At 41.4% G+C, this 15,612-nt stretch overlaps 2 protein-coding genes across 10 annotated transcripts in view; one reads left to right on the top strand and one right to left on the bottom strand.

The window, feature by feature from the left end:
- CCDC83 (coiled-coil domain containing 83) overlaps positions 1–15,612 on the top strand; it is a 371,061-nt gene that overhangs the window by 210,834 nt on the left and 144,615 nt on the right. The window lies entirely within an intron of this gene.
- The window catches only part of SYTL2 (synaptotagmin like 2), a 117,647-nt gene that overhangs the window by 41,542 nt on the left and 60,493 nt on the right, over positions 1–15,612 (bottom strand). For 7 of the 9 annotated variants that reach the window (XR_009545708.1, XR_009545709.1, XR_009545710.1 and 4 more), the window contains exons 8-9: positions 6,537–10,166; positions 234–335 (exon numbers count right to left, since the gene is read on the bottom strand). Coding sequence is in view for 6 of the 9 variants with exons in the window: in XM_060177371.1 (XP_060033354.1) it covers positions 234–335; positions 6,537–10,166 (3,732 nt within the window). In the remaining 3 variants the exon portion in view is untranslated. The remainder of the gene's footprint in view (positions 1–233; positions 336–6,536; positions 10,167–15,612) is intronic. The other 2 variants (XM_060177375.1, XM_007529686.3) reach the window with 1 other exon arrangement.

The following is a 15,612-nucleotide window of genomic DNA, read 5'->3' as shown; positions in this document are numbered from 1 at the left end:
TCCAGGCAATGTTGGACTCTAGTGACTAAGATTCATGGGTTATTTTAAAAGCAAGGTTCCAACTCCACAGGGAGAGCATCTGCTGCTACTGGTTTGGGAAAGAGCATTCTCACAGGTTAGCTTCCCCAAGTGGCTCCAGTGCATATCAACATGTAGCAGGAGGCTGCAGAGTGCACACAAACGTGTGAAAGCTTAGACAGGGGTGGCAACAGGGGGGCAGACTTGATTCTCACTTGATGAATCAGATGAAATGTCTTCTAGACTTTTGGAAGGTATTTTCCTAGCAGCATTCCTTTCCAAAGTTCTCAAATCAGGGCTGGGTTCTTCTTCTGAACCTGTTACAAGACAAAATCGATGAACAAATGTCTTCTAGACTTTTGGAAGGTATTTTCCTAGCAGCATTCCTTTCCAAAGTTCTCAAATCAGGGCTGGGTTCTTCTTTTGAACCTGTTACAAGACAAAATTGATGAACACTGCGCAGCACAAAAAAACACAAACAAACAACAAAAAAAAGGTAGCCAAAAGCCAAGCTTTTAATGACTTCAAAGGGCACTGAGATGGGAAGTTGAAAGAAAGCATTATTCCTCAGAGCCCCACCCTACTAGGGAAAGACAGAGGCAGGCTGGGAGTATGGATCGACCTGTCAATGCCCATGTTCAGCAGGGAAGCAATTACAGAAGCCAGACCTTCCACCTTCTGCATCCCACAATGACCGTGGGTCCATACTCCCAGAGGGATAAAGAATGGGAAAGCTATCAGGAGAGAGGCGGAGAGGGGATACGAAGAGCTGGTGGTGGGAACTGTGTGGAGTTGTACCCCTCTTATCCTATGGTTTTGTCAATGCTTCCTTTTTATAAATAAAAAATTAAATAAAAAAGAAAGGAAGCATTATGCCATTAGTTTTTATTCTTTTATTTATCCTATGAAGCCATTCCCAGAGGAAAAGAAAAGCTCTCTTCAATTAGTATGTTCTTTAAAAATAATTTTCCTGGGGAGTCAGGCGGTAGTGCAGCGGGTTAAGCGCACATGGTGCAAAGTGCAAGGACCAGCGTTAAGGATCCCGGTTTGAGCCCCTGGCTCCCCACCCGCAGGGGAGTCGTTTCACAGGCGGTGAAGCAGGTCTGCAGGTGTCTATCTTTCTCTCCCCCTCCTCTCTCCATTTCTTTCTGTCCTATCCAACAACGATGACAACAATAATAACTACAACAATAAAACAAGGGCAACAAAAGGGAATAAATAAATAAAATAAATTTTAAAAAATAATAATTTTCCTGGTCAAAAATATTTGCAAGAATAAATCATGCAGAAGGAATACTACTATATAACAGAAAAGTGACCTCTTAGATTTCTATCCTTCTATTTGGGGTACATGATTTGTTTGGTACCAGACCTTGTTTTTTTTTTTATTTAAGAAAGTATTAATTAACAAAACCATAGGGTAGGAGGGGTACAATTCCACACAATTCCCACCACCCAATCTCCATATCCCACCCTGATAGCTTTCCCATTCTCTATCCCTCTGGGAGCATGGACCCAGGGTCATTGTGGGTTGCAGAAGGTAGAAGGTCTGGCTTCTGTAATTGCTTCCCCGCTGAACATGGGCATTGACTGGTTGGTCCATACTCCCAGTCTGCCTCTCTCTTTCCCTAGTAGGGTGTGTCTCTGGGTAAGCTGAGCTCCAGGACACATTGGTGGGGTCTTCAGTCTAGGGAAGCCTGACCGGCATCCTGATGACATCTGGAACCTGAGTAATGAAGCTGAAGGGTTGTCATTCTACACGTGAAGTCTCTGGACACAGTCTGAAGTGAAGCATGTTGAGGTGGCAATCGTTGTGTTGTTTAGGTTGTGATCAGCAGATGCAATATTATTTTATATGGATTGGGAGAGGCATACGGGAAAGTTGGTACCAGACTTTGAATCTTCCTACTTTACATTCAAGTTTTTGAAGATAGTCATGAGACAATTTTAAAAGTCCAACAATTAAAAAAAAAAAACTTTATTTATTTATTTATTGGATAGATACAATCAGAAATTGAGAGGAAGGGGGAGACAGAAAGGGAGAGAGACAGAGAGACACCTGTAGCACTGTTTCACCACTTGTGAAGCTTTCCCCTTGCAGATGGGGACCAGGGATTCCTACAAGGATCCTTGTGAATTGTAACATGTGTCTTCACTGGACCCTGAAAGTTTAATAATTTAACTGAGAACCATGGAAGGCAGGAGCCAGGTGTCTTCCATCTTATGTGTCCATACACACAGAGAGGTGAGGTGGGCTCTCTAGATGAATGGATGCAGGCCTTTTGGATTTCATGAGCTAGTAAAATATGAAATATTAAACAGTAACTAGAAAGAGAGCTTGACATGAAAAGAAGGGTTGGGGGGGAGGAGAGGGAAGTCAGAACATCATTCTGGTACATGTGGTGCTAAGGATCAAACCTAGGAACCTTGGGCATGTGAGTCCTAAACTCTACCAGCTTGAGTTATTTCCCTGGCCCCAAGAGTCAACTTTTATTTTACTGAGACATTCTGAAAGGGTAGAAGGACTGTATGATCTACAAATGTCTTTATTTTATAAAAGGAAATCATAGGGGTTGAGAGACATGGCTCATGTTCTGCCTGTCTGAGGCCCTAAGATTGTATTTGATAGTGATACTACAGGGTTTCCCTCTTTTTTCAGGATGAAATAATCAAGCATTTCTCTATAGAAGGAAAAAAGCTATTTTAGGACCAAAGGAAAAAGGATGCAATCTCAAAATGAGTACAATCCTGCATGTTAAAAAACAGTTGATGACATTTTTTTCTTGCTGGGAAATGAATATTGTTAGAAATTTTTTTTTGTATTCTTTATTTATTGGGCAGAGACAGAGAAACTGAGAAGGGAGAGATGGATAGATAAAGAGAAATACATTGGAACATGTGTACTCAACCAGGTGCACCACCACCATTTCAGCAATATTAAAGATATCTATCTATCTATCTATCTATCATTTCCCCCTCCAGACAGTCCTTAATGTCTCCATTTTGACAGTGACAACTCCATCATGGATGAGCCTGGCCAGAGAGTTACCATTTACTGCTGCTGTCATCTCATTACCTAGAACAAATAACTGGCAAAAGGCACTTCAGAAATGTTCGTGGATCAATGACTGGTTCCATTAGTAAATCAATAGTGTTGGGAGCCAACTCTTCAACTGATAATTTCTTGACATGCATCCCAATTCTGTTTACTGCTCAAAGCATTTCACTGCAAAGAGTTTGAAGATGATTTCCATATGCAGTACTCTGTATTCAGATTCTCAAGCTATCTTTCTGAGAGGCATTAATACACTTAAAACATGCATCATCTCTTAGCATTTTATAAAGTATAAGTTTAGGGGCTAGGTGTTGGTGCATTACAATGCACCAGGAACCAGGTTCAAGACTCCGATCCCCACTTGCAGAGTGGGAGCTTCATAACTGTGTAACAGTGCTGCAGGTGTCTCTTTCTCCCTCTCTATCTCCCCCTTCCCTCTTAATTTCACTTTGTCTATATCTAAAATAAATACAGATATTCTAAAGCATATATTCACAGAACTGCCTCCCCAACACATACACTTTTTTTTTTTTTTGCCACCAGGGTTATTTACATGTTATCTGAATGACTCCACAGTTCCTGGCAGCCTTTTATTTTTTTATAGTGGGTAAAAGACAGAGAGTTAGGGAGAGACACTTGTAGCATGGTCCCACTGCTCATGAAGCTTCTCCTTCCTACAGGGGATGGGTGGGGGGATTTGAAGCTGGGTCCTTGTGCATGGTAATGTGTGGGCTCTACCTGGAAAGACACCATATGGTCCTCCTACCTTTTTTGTCATTTTTTAAAATGTGTAATTAATAATAGGTTACAAGATTGTAAAATGACAGTGTTGTTTGTTTTTAAAAGAGCATTTTGAAGCATTGGTTGGTTGGAATTTAGCCACATGTTGTTTGTAGTCAGGTTTCTCCCTCACTTACCCTGTCCCCTGGAAAAATGATTTAAAATAATAATTTAGATCTGAAGACATAAAACTATAGTGGCTGGGAGATAGCTTGCCTGATAGACACTCACTATACCATGACAGAGGACCCAGATTCTATCCCCTGGCACCACATGGGAGCACTACACACAGCACAAAAGGAAAGAAAGCTCAGCAAATAATGGAGGAGTGCTATGGTGTCTCTCCTTCTCTCTTTCTTTCTTTCTTTTTAATATTTATTTATTTATTTATTTATTTATTTATTCCCTTTTGTTGCCCTTGTTTTATTGTTGTAGTTCTTATTGTTGTTACTGATGTCATTGGATAGGACAGAGAGAAATGGAGAGAGGAGGGGAAGACAGAGGGGGAGAGAAAGATAGACACCTGAAGATCTGCTTCATCGCCTTGAAGCAATTCCCCTACAGGTGGGGAGCTGGGGGCTTGAACCAGGATCCTTACGCTGGTCCTTGCACTTTGCGCACGTGTGCTTAACCCGGTGCACCACAGCCCAACTCCATCTCTCTCTTTCTGACTTGAATTGAAAGGAGAAATTTATTAGGGATAATGGAATAATGCACACACAAGGCTCCAGTGGCAAAACAAACAAAAACTATAAATCATTTTATACCTCATACTTTTAAATGAGAAATCTCTTTGGACTCTGTCTGGGTAGTTACTGAATACTGACATTTTGTCACTGTTGTTTTAGGTAAGCTTTTTTGCTGTTCAATCAGCTATGGTGTTATACTGCGAACACTAGCAACTAGGCCATAGTCTCCTCAATCAGTGCAAATTTGCTAACCCTCCTCCTCCTGCAGGTGAAACCACCCTACTAACTCATGCGAGAGAAGAGTGAATTTCAAGGTCAATTTCTTCAGACTCCAGAGACTGACATTTCACTTTCCTTTTCTTCCCAGCAGCATTTTCTAAAAAAAGCTTCAACTTGATTAATTAGGATGAAATATATCCTTTTGGTCAATTTTCCAAAAGAGAACTTATAGCTACTTTCAAAGAAATCCAAACCTTACAAATCTATCCAATAGCTTTTAAAAAATATATATAGAGAAGGCAGAGAGGCAGAAAAAGAGAGAGAGACCTCACAGCACCAAAGCTTTCCTTCCTTCCTATTTTCTGATAGAGAGTGAGATAGAGACAGAGAGAGATAGGGAGAGAGATAAAGAGATAAAGAGATAACTGCAGCAAAGCTCCATTGTTTGTGAAGCTTCCCCCTACAGGTAGGGAGTGGGGGGCTCGAACCCAAGTCCTTGTGCTTGGTAACAAGTGTATTCTACCTAGTGACTCACCAATTGTCCCTTTATTTATTCCCATTGATAGCAAAATAAGATAGAAAATTCTACTAAAATTTACACTAAATCCTGAGTGCAAGTGGCTCAGCCAGGCGACACTTCTTTTTATTCCCCCTACATGTTCTCACTCAGATCAGGTGGCTTCACATTCCTGTTTGTGCCTGGATCCCTCTGCTGAAGCCTCAGCGTTTATCAGAAGAGCAATCTGAGATGAGTGTTTCCCAGCCTGGCTGAAACCAGCAGTCCAAAGTTCTTTTAAATGAATTGGGTAATGGGTTAAGAGCTTCATCCACTTAGTGAAGGTTAGAGCCAGAGAAATGCAGAAGGCCAGGTAGTGACCTGGGTGGAATCAGATGCAAACATCTGACTAGTTAGGATTTTTTTAAAAAAGATTTTGTTTATTTATTAATGAGATAGATAGGAGGAGAAAGAACCAGACATCACCCTGGTACATGTGCTGCTGGGGCCTGAACTCAGGACCTCATACTTGAGAGTTCAGTGCTTTATCCACTGAGCCATCTCCCAGACCACCAATTTATAAGGGCAAGTCTCTGCAGACAAAAAAACGGCAGGGGAAGACCAGTAATGTAACCATCATATCACAAGGTATCTGCTGAGGGAAGACGGTTCCAGTCTTGGTTTTTAGCCACTACAATGATAAAAAAATTACTCCTAAGAAGGAAATTTGTACTCACTCATGGTACTTTCTTGTGAGTTTCCAATTAAGAAAGAAATTTGAATTATTTGTAGGAGGGGAATTGAGCCTGAAGGCTTTAAATAGACTTTCTGGACTGAAAACATTCTTCAAAAACCATTTCTAGAATCTTAAAAGCCTATTGGTAGATCAATGACAAGAAGGTCAGATTCTGGCATACTTCCTTGTGGGTAAAATTGTCTCTTTGTGATTCATTTGATTACAATGTAAAGTGATGGCCAGGGAGGTAGTACAGTGGTAAAGAACTTGCAAGAATGATGCCCTGAATTCAATTTCTGTACCACATATACCAGAGTTATGTTCTCGTGTCCTCTCTCTCTCTAGCTAATCTTAAAGAGAGACGATAAAAGGAGATGTTGGCTTTTTAAAATTAAGAACATTTAGGAGGGAATTGAAGTTATAAAAATGTAGTACCACCCAGGAGTGCCATGCTAATTCCAATTTGAAAAAAAAAGTACCTCTACATCAACATTTCATTAAAAGCAGCTCAAGAATAAATGGGTTAAAGACTACAATGCTCACTTGAGTTATGAGAATGGAGGTTTCCATCTGAGAAACTGGAATCAGAGAGCCCTGTTTCTTCTTGCTCTTGTCGTGCATATGGTGACACCAGAGTCAGTTCAACTTTGCTCACTTTAGTGGGGTCTCCTTGGCTCATGAGGAGAGGGCTGGGCTGTTTATCTCCAGACACACTCACTACTTCAAAGGACTTCCTGCTGCTAGACAGAAAAGCTCCTTCTGGAGCTCCTGTGACCTCACTTTCTCTGTCCTTTGGGAATCCCAGTGCTTCAATGGTCCCTGTTTCATGGGCCACACACGACTGTGGGGCTGCAGAGGCCCCAAGCCCTCTCTCAGAGCAACTGAAATCTGCTGACAAGTCAGTCACAGCCTTGCCTCCTCTTAGCCCGTCATCATATTGGCTGACTTGACAGTAAGCATTGATCTCAAGATTCCTTTCATAATAAGCTTCTGAGGCTGGCCTGTTCCCTGAACAGGTCCCTGTCTCCCAGCACCTGGTTTGCTCTACCTGTGAAGGCTCCTTATGAGGAGGTTCTTCCTCCACAAACCCCAGGGGTGGATAAGGAGTTTCAGACACTTCTTTAAGGAGTTTCTCAAAACGTAGATTGAAAGCACTCTGGCTTATGGAAGGCACTTTAGCATTCTCTATAGTTTCCTTTATCTCCTCAGTATGGACCTGTACAGTACTCAGTTTGGTTACCTCAGCTCTACCCATTAACTTCACAGGAGAAAGAGCTCCTCTGTCCCATTCACACTTTGAGGAGGGGGTATCAGTGGTTTCCTCCAGTGGTCTATTCAAACCAGCACGGAATTCAAGGAGCTCTGACTGAGGCTGAGTAATGATCTCCCTCATGATTTCTCTCACTTTCTGAGGCAATGCTCCACCAGACTGAGAAACTGTGGGACTGGGTAAACTTTGGGTTTGCTCTAATGGAGACTTTGGGGCTGCTAAATCAGATCCTACTTTGTGAGTTTTGTCAGGAGCTATGTTGAAGGGATGGCAATTCTTTTTGTCTGGAACTATGATGTTCTTCATAGCCTGTGGTGAAGTAGTTCCTAGAAAATATGAAGAGTTATCTACTATCTGTATTCCTTCAGGAAATTCTTTGGCTTCTCCAGGGACTACTTCCACCTTACTTGAATTACTCAACAAAGTTTCTCTAAGTAGCTTTTCTAATACAGCATTTACATGATCTGATACAAGTTTGGGTGGAAAAGTGACTTTTTCTATAGTCCCTGAAATTTCCCTTTGAGATAATAACATCTCCTCCTCCTCTTGAGGAGCATCTTCCATAGGAGGCATATCTTGGATAGAATTGACCACTTCCCCCAAAGTATCTTTTCTATGAGGAGGGGATGGTGGAGCAACTGGGTGAGAGGCCTCTGCAGGTTCTGTTTTGATTTGCAAGGGAAAAGCCTGTAGTCCACTTGCCTCCTTTAGGAGTTTGTCTAGACTAGCAGTCAAAGAGTTGGTTCTGACCTTTGGAGGAGCTACTGTTTTTGATACATGCTCATTAACAACTTCCCTGGGTTCTTTGCTTTCTTGCTCAGTAACAACAAAACCTGTCCTGTTTTCAGAAACCCCTGGACCAAGTACTTGATTTTCATGGACTTTTCCACTAGAAGGCTGGGTTTGTGGTAGTGATGAAGTTTCTGATAGCAGCTTCTGGAGGGTGTCATTCAAAGTGTCTTTGTAGTCCTTAGAGGAAACAATGGTTTTCACTATGGATTCCTGAATCTCTGGGAGTGAGTAATCCTCCTCTTCCTTCAGCAATGGAATAACAAACCTCTCCATAGTCTTGTCCACATTTTCCTCCAATGGCTCATTTCCTGGCATCTGGTGAGTAGCTTTTCTGTGTGACCTCACGAAAAATGTAGGTTCCTCTGGTACCCCCTGAGATGTGCTTTGGGGGTTTAATTTCTCTGTTTTTTCTCTTACTGGAACATGTTTTTGGCTTAAAGCTGTCTCTATTCCATGTGTGTTTTCCCCTGATGATTTAAGGCTGCTGAATTCTTTGTGAGTCTGACTGTTAAAAGACCCAGGATGTTTTTGGCCTGTTATGATAGAATTCTTCTCAACATTTATCATACCATTCATCTGGGGTCCTAGCTCCCAGAACTTTCTCAAGTTCTCAAATTGAGAGTGACTGTAGCACTGTTCTGCATTAGATTCATCCATTCTTTCTTTTAGGGAGATAATTTTAAAGTTGGGGTTTGATTCACCAGCCAGGTATCTGTTTTTCTCCAAAGAAACATGTGCTTTACTCCCAGCATTTGAAGGATGTTGTAGTGCTGGCAAAATAATGTTCCTTTCTGAGTCTGAACTGTCTGTCATTGGCAATGTTTTCATAGGTAATTCTTCATTTATCTTATTGGGAAATGGAGACATTTTACCTGATTGTTCAGCTGGAGGGGAATTTCTCAGTGGAGTTAATACTGGGGGCATGGTCTGTTTAGTTTTATTTACAGAATAAAAACTGAAAGGAAGAGTTTCATGACCATCCTCATCAAGGACCACCTGTTTGGCAGTGGCTTGAATATATTCATTTTGGCCAGTAGCTAAACTGTCCACAGGGAGCCTCTGTGACCCATTGCATGGTCCCTGGCTGTATGGAGATGGTGGTTGTTTCTGATCTTGCTTGGTGGTGGTTTCCCCACCTTCCCAAAAGGATATTCTCTCGCTCACTCTTTGGTATTTCTGTCTCTGCACGTGGTTCTTAGGAACATCACCAATTTCTCTCTGCATAGGGACATCAGGTTCCTCCCAATGAGCTCTGTTGTTGGGAGCTCTCAGTGGTAACCCAGAATTCTCTGGTTCCAAAGAAACTTGGCTCTTTGTCTCTGCTTTGTTGCTGTCTTTCAAACCAAAATCTATGATAATTGGTGAAGAATCAACATTTCCTTCTGAGTTTCTGCTGTTTTTTCCATAAACACAGGGATTGGCCTCTTCTACACCTGAGGTAGCAGCATCCTTAATGCTGCATGGAGTTTGGTTTTCTGGATCAGGTCCTTTGAGAACACTGCAGGAATTGTTACTGGTTGGGGCAAGTAACTTACTTCCTCCTCCTGTGTTGTTTGAACTTCGGCTATAGTCCATATTTGTATTCCCTCGACAGGGACCATAGAGCTTGAATGGCTGAATGGACGTACCTGGGTTTCCCTTGCCTTGTTGGGATGAATGAGTAGGCTTAGAGCTGATATTCCTATTTTTATCTTGGTTGTTTCCAGAAGGTAGAATATTTGTCTCTGGCTGGAATGGTGACTCAGATCCCACAGGTGGCCCTTTACCTTGGGAGGATGGTAGAATCTCTAAGTCTTTTTTTCTTAGATTGGTGTCATTAGCCACCGAGGCAATAGCAAGCTGGGATTCAGAGTCTTTTGCCTTGGGCTCTAGTCCTTGGAGATTCTGGAGAGATGACTGATTGTCATGTGAATAAGAACTTCGATTAAACCAGTCTAGGACTTTAGATATGGACTCCTCAGCTGTCTTCCTGATCTCAGTGGCATGTGGGCTCAAGCTTGGGGACGTCTGAGCATTTAGGGCCATGAGAAGTAGGTGCTTACCTTGCTGATGGTCTCTAGAACTGTGGTCTGGCACTTGAGCTGGCTCAGGCTCAGCATGAGACAGTTCATCTGCAACACAGAAATGCTTTTCAAAATAAGAGAAAACTAAAAAAAAAAGACTATTATTTTGATTGCTCATATTATCCCTTCAAAGGCCCTTTGCCTATGTACTCCCTGAATCATGGTTTCTATCAACATTTTAAAAATGCAAGCCCTCTGAATTGTTCTTCTGAAGGCACCCAATGACAGTCAAGGAAGATAAAGACATAATGTGGAAGTATGCTGAATTGGGAAGTTCCTTTAAAAATCTCCAATTTATTAAAAAACTTCTTATGAGGGCCCTAGAGGTGGGTTTCCTAGTAGAGTGCATACATTACCATGTGGAAAAAGGACTCAAATTCAAGATCCTGGTCCCCACCTGGAGGGGGTAAGCTTCATAAGTGAGCAGTGCTGCAGATCTCTCTCTTTCTCAGAAAGAAAGGAAAATGGGGTCCTGGGGAGATAGTATAATGCTTATGTGAAAGACTTCTCATGCCTGAGGCTCTGAAGTCCCTGGTTCAATCCCTAGCACCACCACATGCCTGAGCTGAGCAGTACTCTAGTATCTCTCTGCCATTAAAAATAAATAAATAAAACATTTTATAAAAAGAAAGGAAAATGGAGACACAGAGCTTTGGTGGAGGGTGTGGTGTGGAACTACACATTGTAATCTTAAAATATTGCAACCCACTATTAATCACAAATAAAGAAATGAAAAAAGTATATATGAGCTTAAAAAAATAAAGAGAGAGAAATGGAGAGAATAAAAGGGGGGTGGCCAGCTACCAGAAAAGGTGGAGTCATCATGCAGGTACTGAACTTCAGTGACAACCTCATGTGAATTTCCATTCTCCTCCATGTTATACTTAAACATTAATCTTCAGGGGTGGAGAAAATAGTACAATGGATATGCAAAAGATTTTCATGACTGAGGCTCTGATATCCCAAATTCAATCTCCCACACCACCATAAACCAGAGCTGTGCAGTGCTCTGGTAAAAATAAATAAACAAATAAATAATATTCTTTGACTTGCAAAACTCCCGAAAGAGATGTCATATTGATTTCATGACTCCAGCCATCAACTGAAGTTTATGGATGGGGGGATAGGTGTTTAAACCTTTGCTTGGAGAACTCAGACTGAGGTAATGGCAGGAACTGAAAAAACAACTTTTTCTAAGAAAGCTTAAATGAGGAGGTCGTTTGGAAGCATCGGGGAGCCACAGTGAGGAATTCTGCATGTCTGGACCTTCCTCCTGTTAGTCTAAGACAGAACATTTGAAGATGGGCCTTTAAGGACAGCTGGCCAGAGGCTGCTTCTATAACGAAACTTTCAGGTCCTCTCCTTTGAAGAGGCACCTCCATGACTCCCCACACCCCTGGTACACTCTGTGAGTCATAGTTAGTTCCTGTGACCCAAATAATCTCAAAGGAGGAACAATGGAGAATGAATGGAATCACCATGTGTTCCTGAGGTGAGCTACCCAGTGGCTAACTGGCAGAAGGATATCTAATCTCTTCCTTAGCCATCAGAATGAATACAGAGTGGTAGTAGACAGCATAGTGGTTATGCAAAGAAACTTTCATGCCTGAGGCTCCAAAGTCCCAGGTTCAACCCCCAGCACATAAGCCAGAGTTGAGCAGTGTTCTGGCAAAAACAAAACAGAAACAAACTAAAAGAATGAATGCAGAGCCAGTCCTATCCCATCCTCAATCACAGTGCACATGTCAGATGAAGTAGTGAAGGCATTCTTTCCCATGGGTTAAGGCTCAGGTGTTTCAACACCTCTCCTTCCTTATAACTGCTAAGACATGTCACATCTGAAGGAGGTGTAAGCTCACATTTTATGAATCAGCTAACTTCAAATGCACCAGGGACAAAGCCAAGCGCACTCTCTTTAATTCAAATCACCCACTCAGAGTAAATGTAACAATAACAAAGGATTCCAGGATAATTTGCACACTGGGCTGGTGAAATAGCTCACTCAGGGAGTGCACTGCTTTGCCATATGTGTGACCCTGGTTCAAACCTGCCGCCCACAGCATTGAAGGAAGGTTGGTGCTGTGGTTTCTTTCCCACTCAGTCTTTCTGTCTCTAAAGGTAAAGTAAAATAATAGGCTCACAGTGGGAAGTACTTTCCTTCCTTACACTATAGATCTTCCTATTAAAGATGTCCTAAATGGCTGTGAAGTTCCTTTGAGCCATGTTTTAGAATTCTTTGATAGTTTATTTAACAGAAGGCTATTTAGTGATGGGACAAAAAAGTTTAAGCTATACTGTTAATGACAAAAGAAGTCTGGGCAGTCTAAACATTACTGACATTCACGTCTAAAAAATATTGAAAGGCTTCAGAATAAAGTGTTAGCAGTAGTTAATGCTCAGTGATTGTGTCACCATGGGTACTGGTTTTATTCTGTGTATATTTCTTCCTTAAAATGCTTTACAGTGTAAATGCATTCTTTTTTAAAAAAAATTATTATCTTTATTTATTTGATAGAGACAATAAAAAATTGAGAGGGAAGGGGGAAATAGAGAATGAGACAGAGAGATACCTGCAGCCTGGCTTCACCACTCATGAAACTTTCCCTCTGCATACGGGGACTGGGGACCGGGGGCTTGAACCTAGTCCTTGTGCACTGTAGTATGTGCACCTAATTAGGTGCACCACCACTTGCTCCATAAGTGCATTCTTTTTTAAAAATTTTATTTATTTATTTTCCCTTTTGTTGTCCTTGTTTTCTTTTTATTGTTGTTGTAGTTATTATTGATGTCGTCGTTGTTAGATAGGGCAGAGAAAAATGGAGAGAAGAGGGGAAAGCAGAGAGGGGGAGAGAAAGGGACTCCCCTGCAGGTGGGGAGCCAGGGGCTCGAATCAGGATCTTTAAAATGCATTCTTTTTTAAAAAATATTTTTATTTATTTTAGGATAGAGACAGAAATTGAGAGGGAAGGGGGCAGAGAGAGAGAAAGAGGAAGTGAGACAGAGAGATACCTGAAGCAGGGGGGGGTTAGGCAGTTAAGTGTACATAGTACAAAGTGCAAGGATCTGCACAAGAATCGGGGTTCGAGCCCCCATTCCCCACCTGCAGGAGGATGCTTTATGAGCAGTGAAGCAGGTCTGTAGGTGTCTATTCTCTCTCCATCTCTCTTTTTTTAAAAAAAATATTTTTATTTACTTATTATTGGATAGAGACAGAGAGAAGCTGGGAGTGGAAGAGGAGATAGAGAGGGAGAAAGACAGAGAGACACCTGTAGCCCTACTTCACCTCTTATGAAGCTTTCCTCCTGCAGGTGGGGACCAGGGGCTCAAACCTGGGTCCTTTCACACTGTAACATGAGCACTTAACTAGGTGTGCCACCACCTAGCCCCTCTCTCTCCATCTCTCTCTCAAAGTGATAGCCCTGGGGTGGGGTGGGGAGTAGAAGAGAGAGATAATTGAAACACTGTTTCATCTCTCATGAAGCTTCGCCCCCTGAATGTGGAGACCAGGGGCTTGAACTAGGTACATCACCACCCAGCCTTCCTCAAAACACAGTCTTTAAAAATAAGAACAACATAGGGTTAGATGACAGCTCACCAGGCAGGCCATGTGCCCTGTCATGCACAAAGCCCAGGTATGAACCCTGAGAGTATGACAGCACCGAGGGAAGCTCTCTTTGTGTCTATATTTCTCTCTCTATTGGAATGGGAAAGTCAAATCACACATATGCCAGGCCTTGTGAGGTCACAAGGCTATTAAAAAAAAAGTCTAAGAACAGTGCATTTAAAATTTGATGACATCTAATTTTTTCTTCTTTATTGCTTCACTGCTTGGGGCTGTTTTTTTTTTTTTTCTTCAGAGAGAGAGAGAGAGAGAGAGAGAGAGAGAGGATAGGGGTTGGAAGCAGGGGAGAGACCAGAGTGCTGAAGGTTTCTCCAAGATGGTATATACCAGGCTTGAACCTGGAAAAGCAGGTAGGCACACTATCCACAACTATTTTGCTGGCTTGGCTAGTAATGTTTAGTTTTGCTCTTTACTTAATTTCATAGAAATTGGGATTTCAAACTCAGAAAGCACAAATACATAGTTATAAACATTATAGAGAGAGTCTGTGTGAAAGACTGTCTTTCTCATAGGTGTAGTTTATAACTAGGAAAGGCTTATCAATCTTTCCCCCCCATGGATTATAATAAAAGGAGATGTTTTAGGGTGGGAAAAGCAGCATAATGGTTATTCAAAAGACTTTGAAAGACTCTGAAATCCCATAAACCAGAGCTGAGCACTGCATTGGTCATTAAAAGAATAAAATAGGGAGTTGGGCAGTAACACAGCAGGTTAAGCGCAGGTGGCACAAAGCGCAAGGACCGGCATAAGGATCCCGGTTTGAACCCCTGCCTCCCCACCTGCAAGGGGGTCACTTCACAGTCAGTGAAGCAGGTCTGCTGGTGTCTATCTTTCTCTCCCCCTCTGTCTTTCCCTCCTCTCTCCATTTCTCTCTGTCCTATTCAACAATGACAACATCAATAATTATAACAATAAAACAACAAAGGCAACAAAAGGGAATAAATAAATATTTAAAAAATGTAACTAAAAGAATAAAATAAAATAAACAAAGGGAAATATTTCCAAAGGATTTTTTATCTTTTCCTTTGAGATCATTTATTGAAGAAACACTTGCTAATTTTTATTTAGTTTATTTCTCTCTTTCTTTAGCTTTTATTATGTTTTTATTTGGTTGTTTTTGAGGTAAACTTAATTAAAAAGAAATCACACATCTTCAAATTATAGTTCAACATCATACATAACCCTCTATCAAAGTGGCAACATCCTTTTATCAAAATCCACTGGAAAAGAGAAACCACAGCACCACTATAGAATATGCAGCACTGAGGATTGATCCAGAGTCCCAGGTGTGCAAGCACTGTGCTCTACCAGCTAAATGGCTTTTCCAGTTATTGCAATTTTTAAATATTCCACTCAATGAAGGTGATTATGCTAAGTGAGAAAAGTAAAAAAATGAAATGCAACTAACAGGTGCCATTCCTTCTATGTGGGGATACAGAGCACAAAAGCAAACAGGCCTGTGAAAAAATGGTAGCCAAACCTATCTGTTGTGGCTGTTAAGAGTGGCACAGAACTTTGGAGGAAGGTGTGGTGATTTATACACACCATGAATGGGATGAAACTATAACCCTTAAATCCTATAATTTTGTAAACCACTGGCAAATCACTAACAACATTTAAAAAATATGTATCCTGTTCAATTGATTGAAAATGTTAGGACAGGTGGTGGTACACCTGGTTAAGCACACACATCACAGTGTGCAAGGACCTGGGTTCAATCCCCTGACCCCCACTTGCAGGAGGTTGGTCTCCAGGGTTTAGGAGTCTCTCTCTGTCCCTCTCTATCTTCCCCTTCCCTTTCAATTTCTCTCTACTTATATCCAATAATAAATAAATAAATAAGATTTTTTTTAAAAAAAGAAAATATCCCCT

This window comes from Erinaceus europaeus, chromosome 17 (genome assembly GCF_950295315.1).
Source record: "Erinaceus europaeus chromosome 17, mEriEur2.1, whole genome shotgun sequence".
Taxonomy (NCBI): Eukaryota; Metazoa; Chordata; class Mammalia; order Eulipotyphla; family Erinaceidae; genus Erinaceus; species Erinaceus europaeus.
The sequence above is the reverse complement of the archived record's forward strand: the minus strand, read 5'-3'. Positions and strand labels throughout refer to the sequence as shown.